Raw genomic sequence first — 21,514 nt, forward strand, 5'->3', positions numbered from 1 at the left:
TTCCCCTCTTGGTGTTTTTGGGGAGAGGAGCTGAGGTTTCACACTTAGTTTAGCAGGACAAAGTGTGCTGGTTGACCAGATGAGCAATATCGTGTAAACTTGCTGCTTGTGGGTTTGGGAGGCTCCAGATTGACTGGGAATTGCTATTTGCAGGCACATGCACTCAAGATGCATCTTTTAAACCAAATCTGTGCATCTTGGCCTATGTGAGCCCTAGCTATGGATAGGACGTGCCTAGTAGGACTGTCCCCATGCAGAAATGTCCCCACCTCTGGTTCCTATGACCATAGGCTCTGGGTATCTTATCTTATGTGCCGCTGCCTTTGTAATAAGCCTGCAAGGAAGAGAAGTACTTGTCACTACAGTGACAGACAGACAAAACAAAGTATTTTGCCCAGGATGACTCTGGCAGTGCAGGCATCAAGCCAACCTTGTCTGCAGCTCGCTGACCCGCAGCAAGGAGGCTCTTCTAACCTTATTAAAAATAGAGGAAATTCCACAAATCATGATTTTCTCCTGGAACGTGACTCAGCAGAGGATCCAGCGTTGTCCTGCATCCCTCGAGAGATGACAGCCCCAAGGTCCCGGGCGGTTTGCTTCTACTGGGGGACAGCTATCGCGGATGAGAGAACGTGGGAACAAACGGGAGGAAGGATGGGGAGAGCAGAGCTGTTGTCAAATCCCTATCTCGCCCTTTCTGCTCTCAAGTTCACTTGTAATATTTTTCTCGACTCGGGTTGCTAATGCGTTTTGTTCTCCAGAGTGCGCGGGGCCCGACTTCCCGCACAGCCTTTAATTAGTTTCTAGATGATGACATCTCCACTGAGAATCATCTCTTCGTGTCCCCTCCGATCTCGGAGGGAGATAAAGGAATCTAATAAAGACATCCAGCATTTCTAGGTGATAGGTTTGACAAGCTTCGGATTAGCAAGAAGTCGTGTTGGAACTTTTTTGGGTGCCCTGGGCACATTGCAGCTTGTCCCCATGTGGGGACTTTTCCCAGGGGGTCTGATGGATCCTGGTGGGATGAGAGGGACAGAGCTGGACACCCTGTGTCCCTGAGGAGGGTGAGACACAGTCGCTGTCGGTGCGATGGTCACCATGGAGGTAATTGTGAGAGGCTGTCGTGGCTTGAGCGGAGGTGTCAATAATGCTGGAAAGATGGTGCAGGTGTCTTAAGGTTTTGAGATCCTTCAATTTTCTGCTTTTTCTGAGGTGTTGCTTGGCTTGCAGGGGGGAATCCCAGGTGGCTCGGGGTGCAAAAACTGGAAACAAGATTCTGGGTCTGTTTGGCGTGCGTGGAGCTGAAAATGAGATCTGTCTAGACGGGGAGCTGAGCCACCAAACAGTCCTTGTTTGGCTGCATTTCTCCAGGGGTAACAATGCAAAAAACTTTACTTTTTCATCTTTCTTCTTCTTCTCTTTTCACTCATCATCTTTAGATTCATTTTAGAGAAAGCAACAAAGTCCAGAGCAGCTCCACAAATTCCTTGTGGCATCGTAACATGAAAGCAGAACCCGGATCTTCCAAACCTGAGTGATGGATTCTGCCCACTCTATAAAGCTACTTATTAATAGTCACGCTAAGCAAACTCTTGTTTGCTCCCCCAAAGGTGTGTGGTTTGGTGGCAGGTGTTTCTTTCTTTATGTGGTAGGAAGGAAGATGTGGATCCCTTCAGAGCCTTGAAAGTAGGGGAGCAGTTCCCGCTGGGCAGCACCCCCAGTCTGCATCCAGGCTGGTGACCCAGACCCATCCAAAAGTCAGCAAAAAGCCCTTGTGCTGGAGACCAGACTCTCCTTTTGCGCCACGTTTATTCTGGCGTATCCCTTGTTGACTGCGGTAGGAGCGTTGCTGATTTATGCCGTCGTAAGTGGAATCAGATTGGGTTCCCTTTTGGCACTTAGCTATAAAGTTTGTCTGCAGAAACCCTGCTGCTTATGCGGTGAATTATACCCGCGTTCACAAATACTTTACTAATGAATGATTGGAAACGTCTTGTTTCCCCCCTTCTGCCTCTGAATTATTACGATGCCGTGCCGTATAGCCTGCCGCAGAGACGGGCGTAAAAAATTTCGCGTCCTCCAAGCTCGGGAGGGCTTTGCCGCAACAGGAGCCGTCGCCTACTTGGGAAATCATTTAGGCACATCTCGGCATCGTATGACACATCTCATTACGCCTTGCTTTAAAACGAGCAATCGCCATTAGTTATTTATTAATTGCTTATTAAGGTCGTTACGTACGTCCTCTTCATTTCCAGGCTGCTTTCTTCACGTCTTTGGCTGCCGCCGGGTTTGCGCAAAGGGGACTCGGTCCCTTGGCGAAGCCGAGCCAAACCCGGCAAGCCGGTGGGGAAGGGGATGATGGTGCAAACCTGGGGCACGAGCAACCCTGAGGGTTTTTATTCCAGCCTACGTGATGGAGCAACGTAGCTGGAAGGCCAGCTCTAAAGCTGCATTTTCCCTTCCCCACATCCCGTGAACTTGTTCAATGCAGCTCCTGAGCTGCATTGATAGGACGCAGGAATGAAGCCCTCTCTGCTTTTCTCTTAATTATGGTTGTGTTAGAGTGGCATGAACTGATTTAAAAGCCGATTATAATACACCTGTAATTGAAGGTGCACGTCTCTCAATTTGCTGTCTGCCTTCCTTAAAAAGCAGAAAGGTTTCAGACACAAAAGAGGGAGAAGGAGCGATGGAGGTGCCAGAGCCTCGGACCTTCTCCTGACCCAGCCAGAGGAGAGACAAACTTCTCTGCTGTGACCTGGAGGAGAGGATGGGCAGCCAAATATCGGGGTTCCCGCCTTGTGCCCAGTCCTGGGAGGCTTTGGGGGACCCCTCCGTTGCTGGCATGGGACCGTGGGCTCAGTCTGGCTGCAAGAGGGGCTTGGGGCACCCAGGGATCCCAGTCGCCACGTTTTGGAGGCAGGACCGTGGCAGCAGCGCTCTGTACGACACAGGGAAGCCTGTGGGTGACAGCAGTAAGAGGCTGTTATGAAAAGCAGGATCAGCGGCAGCCCGATGCTCAGGAAGCTGCTGGCGCACATCACAGATCGCCTGCAGAACGCCAGCCTGAACCTCCCTCTTTTTCATTCCTCAAGATGCTTTTATGGTTGTTCTTTGTTGTTGCCTTTGATCTGGAGCAGATGTTGCTCCTGCTGGAAGATGGAGGTTGGCATGTTTTACGAGGGGGAAGCAAGGCAGCGCTTACCGGGAGAGGAGGGATGTGCAGCTCTGGGAAGGCGACACGTTGTTTCTGCGCTGCTTGCTTGGCTCCCAAAACTCTGTAGACAGGAATTGCTCCTTGCAGGCACCCAACATGTTGAGGCTCATCTCAGTCGGGGAGGGGAAAGCGCGGGCAGCGGCACGGTCATTGCACGCAAGGCCGATGGATGGGGAAGGAATGATGACGAGATGGCATGGCCAAGGGGTACATGCATGGGATGCATGAGATTTTGCACCTGTGTTGGCTGTGGGACGGGTGTTTGGAGGTGAAAGCGTAGCGGCGATATAGCCCTTGCCAGTGGCAGGAGGGTGTCTGTGCGCCAGGGAATGTATCTGTGTAGGCAAGCGCATATGCTCAGATCCGTAAAGACATCTATCACCTGCCTGAACACCCTGGGATGTGTAACGCGCCATATGGTTTGGTTAAATATTTAAGCAAGCTGCTTTCTGTCCTGGGGACTCGGTGTGTGCAAGTGGGCACCGAGTCTGGGCAAACTGGGGCCATGCCCTGGGTACCTGCAGAGAGAGACCTTTCCCATCATCGGGGCAAGGATAGGGGGAAAAAAAGAAATAGTCAGATCGATAAAACACCAGCACATCTCTGGGGAAATCTGCGCCATGTCACCAGAGCAGCTTGGCCAACGCTGCCATGTTTAATCACTTCCGAGCAAGAGAGACGCTGAACGCAAAAGGACTGCCCGCAAGGAGAGGGTTCCCGCCTGGAAGCCCGCATTTATTTAGCTTTATTTATTTATTCACTCCTTCCCACAGGGGCACAGCTCCATCTGCATCCCGCGTGCAGCATAGGAAATTTCTCCCCTGCCCTGTTGCAATGCCAGCTGACGGAGAAAGTGTAATGCAGAGGGAATGGGAGCTCCGGTGACCGTTAAATAACATTAAATATATACTTGCAATACCTTATTTATTAAGGTTTCCTTCCCTAGCCTGGTAAAGGCCTTACAACATGCTTGCTCAGTCTCCAGAAAGGCATTTTAAATAGTTCGTGTGGTTAATTATTCAAACGTTTCATTAGCATACAATAACTGTCGTGTTAAATCCTCCTACCGTGCATTTAATTTAAGGGTTAGCTAACGATTCCGCTGACGTCACTCTGGTTTCCTTCCCAGCCGTCCCTGCCTCATCTCATCCTGGATTGGCTTTTTCCCTGGTGCTTGAGCTGCTTTTTCATCTTTTATAGACACTTGCCAAGTCTCCCATTGCCCGGCCAAGTAGCAACGTAACCACCTCTCTTCCCCCTGCCCGCTCTAAGCAGCGTTTAAATCTCCTGCTGTGCTGCTGAGGAGGAGGATGTAACCTTCATATTTGGGGAAATCCAAGTTTGATTTGTTTTAGTTACATTTTAGAATCTGGTCAGTTGATTTGATTTGAGATTTTTGCCTATCGCCTGGTTGGGTGCAAACCTGTGTGTGCGATGCCAGAGCCGTGGTGCGAAGTCTGACTCCATTTGTTGTGGTTTTTTAAAGTTTCAGTGAGTTCTGCAAAACGAGCTGAGTTGGGCTGATGTGGATTCAGTAGTTAGAAACAGCAGAAAGGTTCCTGTGGGATTTAGTGAGCGTCGCATTGAAGATGATAGATAACACTCTAGTTTTGTCTGGACTTAGAGCTGGAAGCTAATGAGGTGATGGAGAGCATGTGCTTGGCTCTTTCCACCTCTCTGAAATGGCAGTGGTAGTACCTCCTTAGCCTATTTTCAGTGTCAAGACCATAAACTGGGTGTTCTTAAAGCACACACGGGTTTCCTGGCTAGCGGTCCCAGCGTCGGTGAGGATAGCACTGTGGTAATTAATTGCAAATCCCCAATGGACTCCTTGGCTATTGGCAGAGCATCTCCCAGCTCCGTGCGGGCAGGTTGTCCCAGGGGCACATGCCATCCCCCTGTGCTGGGCTTAATGACACTGTAGCATATTAATATTTATTTTGGTGTCGTCTTCATGGCCTCCGCTGTTCTGCCCCAGAGTCCCCACTGTTCAGGGAGCATCTGGTCCGTCATCGTCCTCCACTGCATGATTAGCAGATTAGCCGTCGTGCCCAGAGCAGCAAAAAAATGAACTCCCAGAAGCCCTTCAAAACAGAGAATAATTCATTACCCACCTTGATTTCCACTTAAAATGTACTTTAACTACACTTCCAACTACAAACCCTAAATCACCCTCATGTTCACAAAAAATCCATCATTTTTTATTTTATTGCGCGGCACTGGCATGACATAATCCCTTCCAGAGCGTCTTGGAGTGCTTTACGGATCAATAAATTACTTACCTGCACAGCGGAGGCGATGTGTGCAAGGCCATTGCAGTCATTCCACCTCGGCAGAAGGTGTGGGAGATGGGAAGAGGGAATTGGGGTGCTCAGGAGTGGGGTTCGGATCGGGAATTGGGGTTTTGCAGTGGTCTGGGACGCAGCTTCACGCGGGTTGAGGAACGGGGCTCGCTCGGGGAGGGTGGAAGGAGCAGGGATGCTTGACGAGTGATTTGTGACTCTCCTGCAAAGCGCCGCAGCAGGGTGCCAATCCGCCGCTGGGCTCCGGAGAATGGCCTGGAAAAAAAAAAAAAATAAACCCAGGAAGGTGATGGTCTTTATTATGTTCTGCAGGTGCAGGCTGATAGCAGCAGCCGATCATTTTTCTTGTAGAGCTGGTCGGAACCCCAGCCCTCCCCAGTGGCCGCATCATGTTCTGTTTGCTCCTATTAGCTCCCTGTTTGCTCCTCATCCCTTCCCCTTCTAACCCCCTTTCTCATCACCCCCAAGCATGTCCATCCATCCTCTATTTTGGCTCCGGGCCCCTTGTTTTTGTTCTGCTCCCAAGTATCCTCGATAGCAGTGCCAATGCAGTGGGACGGCTCGCATCCCGGTTGCATTTCCCTTCCTTTGCGCAGTGGTTGACTTGTTGCCTCCATGCCCAGCTCCTCTTGGTGCTCACCCCTCTTTCCCCTGTGTCATCCTGTCAAGCCCTATGAGACCGATGGGCTCCCGCAGAGCTTGTCGAGGTGGAGGGAGGAAGGAAATTCAGCCTCCTTCACCCACCTTATGGCATTTGAGTAGGAGCAGAACTCGGCTGCATTTTCATCTACCTCTCTGTGTCATTGCAGTGTCCCCGAAAATCACCGAGATCTCTTCTGACATCTCCATCAACGAAGGCGGCAACGTCAGCCTCACCTGCATAGCCACGGGCAGGCCAGACCCAACAATCACCTGGAGACACATCTCGCCCAAAGGTAAGAGCCGAACTTTTCCAGAAATATTCCTGGAAGGGCACAGAGCCATTTATGAGCAGCTGGAGAGGTGCCGTTGTCCGGTTCGTCTTGCAGCTGCCAAAAAAAAAGAGCGTTCTGTACTGAAAAGACGTGACTTAATGCAGGATTTGTTGACTTTGGTGGAGAAATATCCATCTTGGTGGCCTGGGAGAAGAGTTTATAATGTAGCATGTGTGTTGAACTGGCAGTAGGTGCCAGGTTGTGGTTGTCATGCTTAGGGTCTGCATATGCTTGTCCAGCTCTATTTTGAAAAGGTTTTGGGGAATTTTCACATGTTGCTTCAAAGGAGGCCTATAAATAGTGCAAAAGAGTAGGAAAACACAGGAAGCATTAATTAGTGGCCTTGTTAATTGGTAAGTGAAACCTAAGCAGAACCATGTGGGTGTGACTGCTGGGAAGTGCCCGTTAGGGAGCATATTATCTAAAAACCCTTTTCCAGCTGGTTTTTGGCATTTGCATTGCATTTTGCTGCCCTGTTATTCCCATGTGGCTCCGAGGTTCTCACCGGCGAGCTGGAGGTAAGATGTGGGGGCTTTGGCCGGGACAAGCCATCTGGCCAAGGGGCAGTGCCAGGTTCTGATCCTGCCTAAGTGCTTCAGTTCAGCCTCAGCCATGTGTCCCCTGGGATTTTACCAACACGGGCTGTTGTCCCAGACAACGGCCCCAAGTTCTCCTCGGGGACTCCCTAGCTGGGCAAAGGAGACGATGCCGTGATGGATGGCGCCGCGTCTGCTCCCTCTGTTCGGCTGCCTCACCATGGCTGCAGCATCTCTATTGATATTTTTTTTTTTTTTTCCATTTCTTTTTTTTTTTTCCTATTTGTCTGCGCTGTAGCAAACTGCTGGTCTAGATCCATCACTCTCCATAGCCCAGGCAGAGAGCGAGTTGAGTTGGTGGCATCTCAGCCCTTTCCTTTGACAGCAACCTCTGTAAAAACCATTCCCAGGTGTGCGCGTTGGCTTATCCGCCTTAGGTGGTCGTGCCTCCGAGAGGGTTGCCCTCGGTCAGGGTCTGTGTTGAAATGCAGACGTAGATCTGTGTGCTCCTCTGCAGTCCTCAGCTTCTCTCTGTGGCATCAAAGTCGCTGTCACTTGTATCTGTCACCGTCAGGAAGCATTTATGGTTGTGGCAGTCCAAGTGCTCCCATCTCAAACCCTTTTCTTCTTTCTTCTCTTCCCCATGTCCGCCCTGACAGTGTGGTTTTTGTCTCGCTCAGCCTCCCCACCGCCTGTTTTTCATGTGCATCTTGGTTTTCCTGCCTCCCCTCCTGCTTCCCCAGGACACCCCCGTGCCCCTCACCACCCTCTCCCACGCACCATCCATCCTCTCCTAACCGGGCTTACGACGCCTCCCTTTTTCGCGAGGGCTATTTTCTGTGTTTGCTGCCATCCGGCAGGTTTCTTTCCCCCAGGGAATCTTTACCTGCGCTTGAACCAGATGTTTCCATTTTACTTAGGACTTAGCTGCTATGGAAACTGAGGATGCACCAGGAGAGGAAGAGTGAGCTAATCAGAAATTACCTGTGGCGCCGTGTAATTTGCAGCAGCAGCTCTTAGCTGATTTCTGGCCGTGATTAGGCATTCTGCTTTCAAAACTCAAAGGGAACAAGCGATCACAGAGATTTTCCGGAGCCCGGCCACCTGCCCATGGAGGGTGCTGAGCCCAGGGCTGGTCCCAGACAACTTTGGTGGCCGCTCGTCTCCGTAGGCAGCTCTTCTCTTTATCTCTCTGGCTCTGCCAAGCCACCAACGGGGACCTCAACTTCTCCGTTTTGCATTCAGCGCACGTAGCAAAGACAAGGTTTATAACATGGGTACCGAAACGAGAGCCAGGGCAGGTGCTCAGAGGCGCTATAGCGGATGCCGAGATGATAACCCTTTCTGTAGTAGGATATGCTCTTAATTTGGAGAGGCGGGAGTAAGCAGGGACCCAAAGCTCTCCCAGTTGTAGGTCTGCCTCACTGTTCATCCTCGGGGAAGTCTTGAGCGAGCTGCCTCCTGCTCCTTCTCACCGTCTTTCTCCATCTCTCTTGGAGCAGTGAAGGAAAAGGACCAGGGAGAATTGGTTGAGGGGAAAGCCAACGGATAATTTAAGGGTTTGCATAGCGCCTCTCACCGATATTGCTGGGGAGAGGCTTTGATAGCACTGTCCATGCCAGGCAGGGGCAGATGGGTGCCTGAAGGAGCTGGTCTCCACGTTCACACCGGCGAGCAGCCCTCTGTGCACAGGCACTTCATGGGCTTTATTATTTTCTTGGCAGCTGTACGCCTACCAAGCAGCTCTTGTTGGGAAATGCAGCAAATAAGAGCGTGTGGTCAGGTCCTTTAGGGTTTTTACACCAAGAGCAGCTCAGGTCCTGGTGACTGATGTTCCTCAAGACCCTTTTCCAGCTCCCTTGACCACCCCGGTTGTTTTCTCCCTTGTGCATTGCTCTGTCTGGTGCAATATATGTTTAGCATCTTGATGTGGTTACCTCTGCTGAAATTTTTGCATTTGCAGTTGTCGCAATGTTATGGGAACCGTTAAGCCTGTTTTGATGCTCTGCTTGGTTTGGGGGCTGGAAGAGTTCCCTGCAAAAAATGATTCTAAGATTTTTGCTGTAGAGCTCCGGAGCTGAGTAAACCCGAGCAAGATTTCCCTGCCGATGCCTCCATTGATGTCTTGCATGGTGGTCAGCTCTACCTGTCCCCATCCTCGTCCTCATGCCATGAGCAAGAGGAGGATGCTGGCTCTGGAGAAGGGTTAATGCAGCTAAACAGGTTGAGGTGGAACAAGAAAGGGAGCTGGTGTAGTCACAGGTTTTTCTGCCTTGCCAGAGGAGGCTTAAAAGCTTTGGGGCTCTGTCCTGGGCATCTCACCAAAACCAAGCTCTGGCATCCTATGGGGCGGCTCCATCCTCCCTTGGCACCCCCAGGGTGCCCAAATAATCAGGATGGCAGTCGAGAGAGGCATTCTCGGCAGGGCGAAGGGAGGCGAAGAGGGAGAGGAGGATGTAGAATAACCACAGTCAGGATATAACATCTAGCGTGAAGGCAGCAGCGTCTTCCCAGAGGAGATGTAGGTTGTGCAGGGGGCTTGGATGCTGGGGTCTGAAAGGCAGCGTCATGTGTGCCCACGCACATCTGTGTTTGCACCCATAGCTGGCGAGCTTTGCCTTCGTTTGGAAAGTTTCAGCTGCCTTATAGTCCCCAGCCTTGCGGAGCCGATGCCATCTGTAAACTGCAGAGAGATCTAGTTAATAGTCTGCTTTTGGTCACTCAGGTGTTTCCATAGTTACTGGGCTTTCTTATTTATTTTTTTGGGGTGACTCTGATGTTGTCATGGCAATTGCCATCTTGTCAGCGGACCGAGGCTGGAAGTTCTTGGCTAGGAAAAAGCATGAGGTGATGCTGAAGCGTGAGGAGCAGCTTGCTGGCAGAGTCGAGCCGTCCGGGGATATTTATCCGTGCTGCAGACAGGAGACTCATCGTGCATCATGTAAAGCTGGGGAAATGTGCTGAGGAACCGCAGCGAGGGCTCTCTCAGGAGGGACAAAGGCTCGGCAGCCTCTGTCCCAGGAGAAGCAGGCACAGCTTAGTAACGATAGCGAGATTTCGGTGATCAGACCACAAGTGCGGTTACCCTGCCGTGACGGGGCCAGGGACACAAGGAAAGGGTGTAAAACCGAGGTGTGTGCACACGGGTACCTTCTGGTGGCACCGGTCTGCCACAGACAGACATCTTGAGCCAGAGGCTGCATCCAACTCGTCATTCTTAACGACCCTTGATGGACTTTGCTGCCACAGTTTTGTCTAATTGCCTTTTGATTATTGCTGTAGTATGATGGATTCAGGTGTAAGGCCTTAGCCGGCAGCTGCCAGGGTAGGAAAATATTACGATTTGACTCGACCATGTATTTACTCATGAGAGAGGTCTGATCAAGAGGGCTTTATAGCAGGAATCCCTCATTAATCTCAGGATTAGGCTGGGTGCTGCAAGCTCAATCCGTGTGCTGCCTGGGTACTTGGCCAGGCAGAGGTAGGAGACACAGGGGGATGCTCGAAGGGTCTCGAGGTTGCTGCATCCCCAGTATCCTCCCTGATGAGCCAATTTAACCTCCATGGCCCTCAGCATCCTCCCTGGAAGAGGTACACCAGCAGTCCCTTGTCTCACAGGAGCCATGGGAGGAGAAATACATCCAGGACGTGAGGTGCTCAGACGCAGCAGTAATCAGCGCTTATATACGCACTTAAGAAAGATGAGACACAGCAGCGCAACGTGGCAGAGGTCTCATGAGGTGGTCTGTCTATACATCAGCAGCAAAGGGACTCTGGGAGAAGTCTGGTATACTGGGATATGTTGATTCTCTCTGGCTCCTGGCGGGGCTTAAAACAAGAGGACAAATCCAGGTTGAAGAGTTGCTTGTTCCTGGGGTGTTGGTGGGGTGGATGTCAGGCTGGGAGGCACCGCGAGAAGGGGCATCCACTTGGGTGGGAAAATCTCCGCCTTCTATTCCATGCTGGCAGCGCTGAGCTCGGCATCCCACGGGATCCCTCCCTTCAACCCTGCCTCAAGTCATCTAATTAACTTTAAGCCCGGAGAGCCGTGCTCTCTGCTGGTCCTTTTTAACGGGGAAATGGCTCTCAGAGAGAGCAGATGGTTTGCGCACAGCTGGTTGCGTGTTCATCCCGGGTCTCGTGTTTCTGTCTTTTCTCTCCCGGTGAGGGTTCGGGGGGGTTTGGAGGAGGCCAAGCACCTGCTTCGCATCTCTCCTCGGTGTTGAGGTGCCGAGGAGGGTTTGTCTGTGTCACCTTGGGCCGAACGCATTCCAAAGAGCCAACCCAAGCTCGTAGCGCCTTGCAGGAAGGAGACATTTGATCCCCTTTTGAGGAAGAAGGGGTGGGGGAGACGTTGTGTGAGATGTGATGTCTCAAAGAAGGGACACGAGTCCTGCTGCCGCGGCTGCACGATGGAGCTCAGAGCCAGCCCCGAGGTGCAGCGGTGGGTTGGGTTGGCCACCGTGCCATAAGTGATGTCCCACCTCACCTCATGGCACATGTCCCCAAGTCTCGAGGTGGCCGGGTGTCTCACGGAGGCTTGTCCCACTCATTGGTTGGTTGAGCACCTTGTCCTCCTTCCAGGAGGCGGTTTCAGACCCGGGCTTTGGCTAAATGAACTGAAGCATTTCAACCGGCTCCAATCCTGTCGGCAGCTCAACCGTCCCCTTGTTTACTGTTGAAATAATTACTGCTTTGCCATAATATTAGCTCTGAGCCGTGACTCCATTACCATTATCGCCGGAATATTACCCATTTATTATCTCCCAGCAACCCTGGAAGATGAACACTAGGCTTCAGAGACCAATTGTTTTACAACAGACAGGATCTTGGTGTGCATTGTTTAATGAGGTAAACTACATTATAGCCGGCATTAATTTGGCCACGGTGCACTCCACTAAATCATCGTTAACCTGTAAATCTGCCACCGGTTTTGATCCGCACTTAAGTGGTGTGTACGGGACAGATCGGCCGGGAAAAGGGTCACTGGCAGCCCGGCTCTGTTAGCATCGCGTGGGGTGCAAATAAATAGGTTGTGCTGCTCTTGGAGGAGCAGAACTTGGAAATGGACAGTGGTTTTGTGCGTGGTGGTGGTGAAGGAGAAACTGGCATTGCCAGGGGTTGCTTAGAGAGTGTGTGCATGTGTGTAGAGACTAGCAAAGCGAATATTTTAGCTCCCTGAGTGGCAGCAGCTTCCCAGCAGCTCCCACGGAGCAGGATTTGGCTCAGCAGAGCCAGGACCAACAGCATCGCATCGCGGGCTGCGGTGTTTGCTGTCCTCTGCATCATCAAGCCCTGCGCTAAGTTATGGGCTGTGAGTAGCTCCTTTTAGCATTTCCCTTCCACCGATGTGCCCTGGCTCCTCTCCCTCTCTTTGGAAGCAACAGGAGATAATGTACTTGTACGTGTGTATATATAAAAGTAATATTTTTGATTCCCCGCATGGTGGAAATGAATTCTGTGAGCTGATTTGTTAGCGTATTTGGCACAGCCGCCTTCAAAATGTGCGTCTTGGTACAAGGATAACAAGACCCTTAGCAATGAATGAGGCAATGTCTTTCTCTGAAGAAAAGGAGTAAAAAACCCCTCTGGGCTTCAGCCTATTCCTTGTACGTAGCTTTGCATGAAGGAGCTGGTGCCCCATACAAAGTGATATTGATGAGATTATTGGAGCATGATTTTTCTTGTTCATGAGCTGACCTGTTTGCAGTGGTAGGATTGGGTTGGGGCAGCCAGAAAGTTTGTTGTTAGTCCCGTTGCCCTTGCTCCTGTTCTGTGCGGAGATGGCGACTTTAACACGAGCATCACTCGCGCTGACATCCTTTCTCCGTACCTTGGTGAACCGTGGCAAGAATTGTAGTTATTTCCTTTGGCGTGATGGGACAAGGCAGCCAAAAGCCAACACTCGGATGGTGTCAGCCTGCCCGGATTATCTGTCTCTTCTTTAGCGACGAGCTGGGCTCCCTCCTTCCCCAGTCAATATGCGGGTTTGTGTCATCAGCCTGCCCAGGACTTGCCTTTTTATTCAGCTGGTGTGGGGAAGAGCAAGGGACGGGGGTATCTGAGATACGAGAGATCTCCACACAAATTAAAACCTTTTATCAGCCCCTAATAGCTGTGCAAACTAATTATATTTGGGGCCAAACTTTCCCGGCGACTCCCCCGAGGTATTATTATAAAAATCTGAGCTGTGGAAACACGTCCCCATTCTGTCAACACGGGGTCGCTTCAGCCGGAGAGAACTCGGCTCCGGCTCGTTTTTAGCTCCCGTGATGGGCTTTGCATAAGCCACGGCAGTTGTTTTTGGGGAGGAGAGAGCCTGGCTGGGTCGTCTGATACGTGGCCCAGGTTTGCTGAGCCAAAGGCAGGGCTGACTGTGAGGAAATAGCACCGAAGTATTTAATTTTGTTGCCCAAGCCCCGCCGTCCTTGCGCTCTTTCCCGGTGCAGATTGCCGGCTAATGGGGTGGAGCTAGCGCGAGCGCTCTCTATAAATGGAGCAGAATATAAACAGAATAAAGCCTTCATTTCCCGGGCTGTGATTTCATTATTAATATACTTTACAGTTCACAGGTTGTTCATTTGCTTCCATGTTTTCTCAGCTGGTGTAATCTGCGGGCGCGGAGTGAGAAGAGTCATAAAATTTCCATTTCCAGTTGAATGTGCGTCCAATTCGCCGTGAAATGTTTCTCTCTGTCGTGAATATTAAGCGCCCGAGGAATCGGTCACTGCAGGATTAGGCAGGGCAGGTTGCCAGCCCCCCGCTCCGCATCCCGGGGACACGGCAGAGACGAGGGTGCAGAGGAGAAAAGGTGACAAGGTGACATCTGGGGACCAAGGGAAGGGCAAGGTGGCGGAGAGAGGAAGAGGGAAAGGGGGAGGAGAGAAAGAATCAGTGCAAAAGATGCTGGAGGGAAAGGGAGAAAAGGTAGAAAGTGGCAAAGGGACGTGGAAGGCAAAGGATACTCCGACGGAGCATCATCTTCGTACTTGCAGGGAAGATGTTGCACCAGCGTCTGTTCCGGTTTGTAAATCAGTTGTCAGTGTCTGTGCTTGGCTGTGCCCTTTCCCTAGGCTGAACATGGGTAAAAAGAGAGTTTTCTTGTGTCGGGTGAGGCTGAGAAACGCTGCCGCGCTCATATGGACATGGATGGACATGGAGCTAAGACATGTTGGCGAAAAAAAATATCATGTTGTGCTCACAGTGACACGTCCAGCAGGAAAAGCTGGAGATTTGTCATGTATTTAGTGTACTCTTTAATGGCTTGTAGGGGATTGAATGGTGGCTTTAGGGCAGAGCAGCAGGAATTTGGGTCGTTGGGGCAGATGTTGCTGCCCCGAGGTGCCGCAGCTGCGGTGCCACCGGCAGCGGGCACATCTGGCGGCACAGCTGGAGGCGGTGAGGGGTGTGCATCCCGGTCCCCCCTCCCCTGCCCATCGCCCCGGTGCACGATGCGGTGACACCGCTGGGGTGAAGGGACAAAATGCCAAATCCCATTGGCGTGCCCAGGCCGCGGGGGTAACTCGGGCACCGTTTCCTCGCGACTCATTGCTGAAATGACTTGTGCCGCGGCACTTCTCGCTGCAGGGAAAAAAAATGCCTCTTCCTTTCCCATCTTCTCTCGGTCGAGTCAAGATAATAATAGTCTTTTTCTGATCCCCTGAACTTTCCCATCTGCTTGGTAAAACAATGGCCATTCTTTTTCCTCCTGGTCTCTCTCTCTGTCTTCCTCTCTTTTATTGTTATCCTCCTACAGTATAATTTAAAGCCAGAGCAATGCTGTAGCCCATGGGTTTTTCCCTTTCCTCTGGTACACCGCTGTTATTTAAAATGGCTTTTTCCTGGCAAAGCGATGCCTCTCGCTGCCCTCCCCATGCCCGTAGCGGAGCCGATACTTTCAAGGAGAGGGGACAATGGGCTCAAGCAAGGGGGCTCTGGTCCCGATGTTCCCACTCCCTCCCAGTGCCCTGAAACAAGGATCCCCCATCCCCGCATCCCCCCGTGCCCGTCGTCTCACCACCTGTGCGTTTCCCCAGCCTCTCCGAATAAACCGTGATGTGGCGAGCGATCCTCCAGAAATGGAGACATCAGCATCATAAAACACGAGGGACAGAGCAAGGCCACTGGGCTGGAAAATAGCGTGTCTGGAAAAATAAAGACGGGCTAAAGATGATGGAGAGAAGACGGCGAGCTTCACCCTGCCGGGGATTCATATGGTTTCGGGGGGTCCCAGGGGAAGAAGAGGGAAGGAAAATATCCCCCGTCTATAGAAATCCAGGGCAGGAATGGTGTTTGGGCTCGGCAACCGTGTGCAGGGAGAAATAAAGTTTCCCAGATCCTCGTGACTTCTTGCCAGCACCGGGAATGGATTTAGCCAGCACTCAATGCTTCTTTTTTCCCTTTAATGCCATTATGCCACTTGCTTCCCATCCTAGGGATATTTTTCTTAATGCGGCTGAAATGCGGCTTAGCGGAGGTTACAGCCATTTAACGCCTTGGATTGCACTCTCTTCTTAAGAGCTTGTCCTGTGGAGAAAGCCTTTGGGTATAAATTTGCAGCCGGAGGGACCCCACGGTCCCGGCTGCCCACAGCTGTTTTTAAGACAAATCCCAAGGAAAACAGGGCACCTCGCGTTGGGCAGGGGACGGGGATGCCGGTCGCACATGGGGAGCACGTTATACAAGGATGCGGTGGGTCTCGCCACCAGTATTCCACCCAGGTATTTTTATTGGGGTGGTGCTTTGCAAAAGTCCTGCAAAAAGCAGGCAGGAGCACTTCGTTTCTTGGCATTCTCTCTCCTCGTCAAGCCTCGCGCGCCACAGGTTTTTGTAGAGACATCGAGAAAGCTGCCAAAAAACGGGACGGGCTCCAGGAAAAGCCAAGTTGCGACAGGATTTAATCGGGGAGCGAGCGCTCCCGTAAACAGGATGCGCGTGTTCGCCGGAGCGATTTGTCTCCGGCAGCATCTGTCACTCTCTGACATCTCGGTATCATCGCAGCAAATGATTTAAACACTACCCGCCGTCCCCCATCTGTCGGGCAGCCCCTCCGCACGGACGGGGCTCTACCTCCAAAGGAACTCACCGGCACGGGGCCGCAAGCCAAACAACGGGACAAATTAAATCAAAAGCACGCCTTTCGGCACCCAGGGGGAAAATGCACATCAGCTTTGACTTATTGCACAGCGCACGCTTACAAGAGAGAGGCAGCGGCTTTTGTCACTGCAAGGGGCCATGAAAAATGAATTAGGGCCGGCACCGGGAGAGGGCACGCCGGAGAATCTTTCATTCCGGTGACGCTGTCCTCTCTCACCTTGTGAGCGGCAACAGGGATAAAAATCGGGGGGAGGAGGAAAGAGTAAGGGATGAAAGGAGAGAGGAGTTGTTGTTGGAGTCTGGTTCTCGGTACGTGAGGGAGAGCGGCCCCGGTGCCCCAAGAGCATCTTTGGTGCTGGTGCGGGACCACGGAGCCGTACGTGAGGGAGAGCGGTCCTGGCGCCCCAAGAGCATCCTTGGTGCTGGTGCGGGACCACGGAGCTGCCGGGAGATGCTGTCTTGTCAGTAACTTTCTGGAGAGGTTTCGGCTCCGAGCGAGCCTCGATATTTGGTTTTTGTGTGCCCCGTGCACGTGTTCCTGCAAGGAGGCGGAAAAGCCTCGCGGGAAGCGGTGCCGAACCTTTTATTTAGGAGCATCCAACCCTCCCGGTCCCACCACCTTGTTCTCCGAGCAAGCAGACCCCGAGGGCTGAGGAGGATGATGTCTAGCGAATAATGCATGAGTATCATTAAGAAAATCAGCCCTGTAATGAGCCCTACACCCATTTTTGCTACAGATCCGTCACCACTTAGGCGCTTTGTGAACCAGAGCGGTTGTTAATTTACTAAAACAGGGTGACAAATGTTGTTTGGACCTTTTCCTTGGTCTCCCCGGGAGGAGACGGGGCCAAGAGAGGCCGAGGATGGTCACTCGGTTCCATTTGACAAGCTCCAAGCCAGCCCAGCTCTCCCTTATGCTGAAATCAAAGGGCTCATTCTTTATTCGACTCATTTGCTCCTGAGTTAGAGCCTCGTTCAAGGGTGGTTGGTCCCCGGGTTGTGTTGTTTTGTCGCTTTAAATATTAATTTCCATAATCCTGTTATTTCCCAAGGAACTACTTCTCGCAAACAAAAGGTTTAATGCTCCTCTTTTATTCCCGGTAACAAATAAGTTTGCCGAGGCATGCAAAGATCCTGGCAGCAGCGAGCCGTGCGACGCCTGACGATGAGGATTTAAGTTTAAGTAGGAATTGTGACGCTCAGGGGATGGAGGAGAAGCATCCCCCAGGGATCCCGGGTACCACGGCAGGATCCGCGAGGGAGGGCAGGGAGCCCAGATGGCGCCCCCATGCATCCCGTTATTTTTGCATTGGAGGCATCTCCGACGTGCCCTTTAGAGAGGGAAGATGAGAGAGCCGAAGGCCGGGAAGCACAATAGAAGATAGACTGCTTGTACCTCATTGTCTGGAGAATAGATGGGCCACGGGCTCCCGGAGAATAGGAGCTGCCGCTCAGGCGGCTTTAATAGAACAGGCGGCAGGTAGATTTCAATAAAAGAAATGAGTATAAATATTGTTAGTGGGGACGAGAGGAAAAGTGGAAAAGATCTTTTTTGACGAGGCACAGTGAGGAAACTTTCAAGGACTTTTAAGCTGAAAACTTTTCCCGACGGCACTTTAATGGGTGGATGGATGGACTTGAACGCGTGTCGCGGTGCCGACAAGGGGAGCGAGCTGGCATCCATGGCGTGGACGGCGAATAGAGGCTATAGGTGGTGAATAGAGGCTATAGGCTGCAAGTATGGGCTCTAGGTGGTGAATACAGGTTGAGCGACCAGGGGTAGCGATGTGGTGGCATTTGGAGGCACTCGGCACCTTGCACGTCCCAGTGACTGAAGAGATGTGTTGCATGTGCTCACTAAATTGTTAAATATTTGAGTTATCATAGGATGGTTGAGCCTCAACTGTGGTCTCAGGGCGGACTGCGAGTGCACCAAGCAAATGCGGTCACAACGATGGGTCTTGTCTCAGGTCTAGACCCTCTCCTTGGTGTCGAGTGGTGATGGTCACCAGCCCTGGGACGTGAGGATGAGGAGGGTCCCCAGGCTGTGGCAGCAGAGGGAGTTGCCATGAAGCCTTGAGCACCGAACAGAAGCGCGGCAGTGAGAACAAGGTCTCCTGGGGCTTCACGCAACATCAGGCCACAGAAACATGCTAATTAACATGGAAAAACATGTTAGAGGGGAGATTCTTTCCTTGTAGTCAGGAAACTTCAAAGGGAGAGGGAGGCTTGGCCCCGTGCAAGCACAATGTAGTCTTTGATGTGGGGTTGTGGTCCTTCATCTGAAGGCTTGTAAAAATGCAGAAAAGGAGGTTTTTACCCTATATTTCCTATATGTTGCTAGTGTAGATGTGCTTTCTAAAGGGATCGCACCTCTAAGGGGGGTGACAGATGGAAACAGGCTGGACCCCGCAATACGGGGATGCAATATTAACGAGAGGAGGAGAGGAGCACGCCGCGCTCGCCCGGGTCGATAGGGTAATCTTGAAAAAAATCATTTTTGTAATGATCGCTCTGGATGGTTTCCAGCAGGTTAATTACCCCCAATCTTTCTCCACCGGAGCGTGGCGGTGTTAAGCCGGCACCGGGGAGGCAGAAAGAGGGGGCGCACGGGGGGGAAGCCGCATAACCAGTGTCGTTCGCCCAATCTAAAGAAAAAGCGAATTTTAGAACTGCCTGAACTTTTCTGTATGCGTTAATTGAGCGGTCAGGAGTGGGTAATACCGATTAATAGGAGGTGAAGCAGGCGCTTACCAATTTTCATGGGGGATCGCACTGGAGGCATCCTTAGCTCTTCTTTACCCCCGTCTCCAGGGATGTCCTACCCCCTTTAGGAGCCCCCGTTGGGGGAGAATCCTTCCTCCATCCCCTTCCTGGCACGTCAGGAGCCAAATCATCCCCACAATGCCGCTAAATCACCCGCCCCCCACTTTTCCATCTTCCACAGAGGAGAGGCGAAGAGGGTCTCGGGCGCTGGCAATTTGCTCTTATTTCCTTTGTGCGTTTTATTTATTTACTCTAAACCGTTATAGGAAGGCCATCGCTATCGCATCCGAGCGACGTTTGAAATAGATGGGTCTGGGTTTTAGCGCGTCACTGGGAGCCGGGAGTCTGCGCGATGTTAATTTTTATTGCCAGAAGTAGCCATAAATTGATAGTAGTGAATCGCTGTAGGGGCTGTAATTAACTAGTTACTATTTCACCTCCAAAAGGAGCAATGTTTCACGCTCTTACTTTTACTTATCTGGAATCAGCCGCTGTCAACATCCGCCGAAGCCCGTATAAAGATTTATAGACCTTGGAGGTAAATATTGACTAATGGGCAGCTCGGCTTAATGTTCACCTTGAAGGACAATAAATTGCGCTATTGATTGAAGCCAGATGTCAATATCTGCATTGTTGTAAACATTTTAATAAAATTATCTCCATAAAATATTCTCCCTCTCCGGCCGATGCCGGTGAGTCGGATCTGCGCCCAGCAAACCAACAGCGTAGCGCGTAGGGTAGCGCCGGGATTTTGGGCACCCGGAGCCCACAAGGACACCCAACCCATCGCAGGATGATTGTTGAGGTCGAGCCTTAGAGGTGGAAAGACCGCAGCCCAGACTAGCTGTTCTTTGTAGACCCTTCACACTTGGTATTTTATGATTACGTCTGTCTGTTTTCCCATGCTTTGCCTTCCAGAAATTGGGGCAGCGTGACTCTTGTCCCCTTGAGGCTGTTTCTCATGAGAGCTGTGTCCATGTCTGGTGCTCATGTTGTCTGCAGACAACACATGGAGCAGCTAAAACTTCATTAGGGCAGTGATCTGTAGGATCTTTAGGATCTTCTGCCTGGCGCACAGAAGCAATAATGGTAGCGACGTGTCCCAGAGACCTGAATACGACCACAACGGTGAGCCAGGGGACAGCGGCACCTAATTAATTTGGGAACGCATATTGGCTTTCTGGTGAGTTATTATGTTGTCAGACGCTTGAGGGAAGCAACCGGGTAGGAGGAGGCAGAAGGGAGACGAGTCAGGCTGGGAAAACGAGGAGAAGCAAGGGAAGGAGAAGAGCGAGGAGGGAGGAATGCGAATGCACAAGGCATCTGCCCGCAACTCATCACACCCTCACCGCTCCAAAACGTCACAGCAAAGGCTGCCGAGCTCCCCGGTTAGTCCATCATCCTGGCTGATGAGGAAAGATTATGCCTTTGCCAAGTCCGTGGCTGTTTCATTTCTGGCCTGTATTTTATTAGTAGTATTAATAATAATAATTCTGGGTGCTGGCCGCACTGCTTTTCCAGCTCCTGAGGAGACGTGAGAGCTCTCCCATTAATTCCTGCAATATTTCAGCTCCTAATTGCGCTCAGGCAGAGACAGCCTCGAGAAGTTCCCACCATCCATTCAGGCGGAGCAGGGCCGGTTCCTCTGGGGGAGCTCCCGGAGCCGGGGGGGCCCCGGTCCAGCCCCATCCTGAGCATCCCGGAGCTCCAGGAGCTTTCGGAGACAGGGACTGTGGCGGTTGGGTGCTCACCGCATCGCTTTAGCTCCAGCTTTGAGTGGAAGGGTTGCAGAACAATCCCAAACAGGATTGTTCTTAAGCTCAGGGACCTCTGAGCTTCACCCAAAGCAACACCTGTGTCCCTGTGCAACCCAACAAGCAGATAAATGTCCCGCACACCACGAGCCCCAAGGGACTGCAGCAGTCCTGGTGACCCTGTTGCTGTCTATAAAGCAAGGTCTGGGCTTACAGATTGCGTTTGTTTAACCCCGGCTCCGCTCCCTGGGTCCCGTCTATTTGTTTTTCCATTCCCAGCAGTCAGTAATGAATGAGATTTGTCCAGCAATCATCGAGACTTCCCATTATAAATAGGCAAAAATGCAGAGGCCAGGGAGCGAAGCAGTCGGGCAATTACTCTTGGTCACGTCTTCAGCCCTCGGCTGATGCGGGCGACAGCAAAGCGGCTTCAGGGACCCGGTTTTCCCACAAAGCCACTTGTGCGGGGCGGGTGACGGGGGACACGTGGGTGTCCCCATCGCACGGTGTCCCTGCTTCGCCAGCATCAAGCGACACACTCGTGGCAGGAATCCCTCACAGTAGCTTTTTTCTGGAGATTAAGGAAGCAGGATCTGGCCAGAGCCTCTAGCAGGGCTGGTGTTTTTAATGCTGTCATCATCGTTATCCGAGCATGAATAATACCCGATCGGGCTCAGGGCAAAAACAGACATCAGCTCCGGCGCCCAGCATCCCGTTCTGTGCCAACACGAAGGGAACCAGTCCCCAAAACCCCAAACACTTTGCTCTCTGCCTCGTCCGATTCCCGTGCACATATCTCAGACCTCAGCCCCGCACCGGCACAGACGCCTTAATCTCTCAATTTCCCGAGCTTTTGCAGGCAGAA

At 51.7% G+C, this 21,514-nt stretch overlaps 1 protein-coding gene across 5 annotated transcripts in view; it reads left to right on the top strand.

Annotated features, from left to right (window-relative positions):
• The window catches only part of LOC135998732 (protein CEPU-1), a 285,825-nt gene that overhangs the window by 256,826 nt on the left and 7,485 nt on the right, over window positions 1–21,514 (top strand). For all 5 annotated transcript variants that reach the window (XM_065651898.1, XM_065651900.1, XM_065651902.1 and 2 more), the window contains one exon: window positions 6,333–6,458. In XM_065651898.1, coding sequence (XP_065507970.1) covers window positions 6,333–6,458 — 126 coding nt within the window. The remainder of the gene's footprint in view (window positions 1–6,332; window positions 6,459–21,514) is intronic.

Source organism: Caloenas nicobarica, chromosome 26 (genome assembly GCF_036013445.1).
Source record: "Caloenas nicobarica isolate bCalNic1 chromosome 26, bCalNic1.hap1, whole genome shotgun sequence".
NCBI classification, from domain to species: Eukaryota; Metazoa; Chordata; class Aves; order Columbiformes; family Columbidae; genus Caloenas; species Caloenas nicobarica.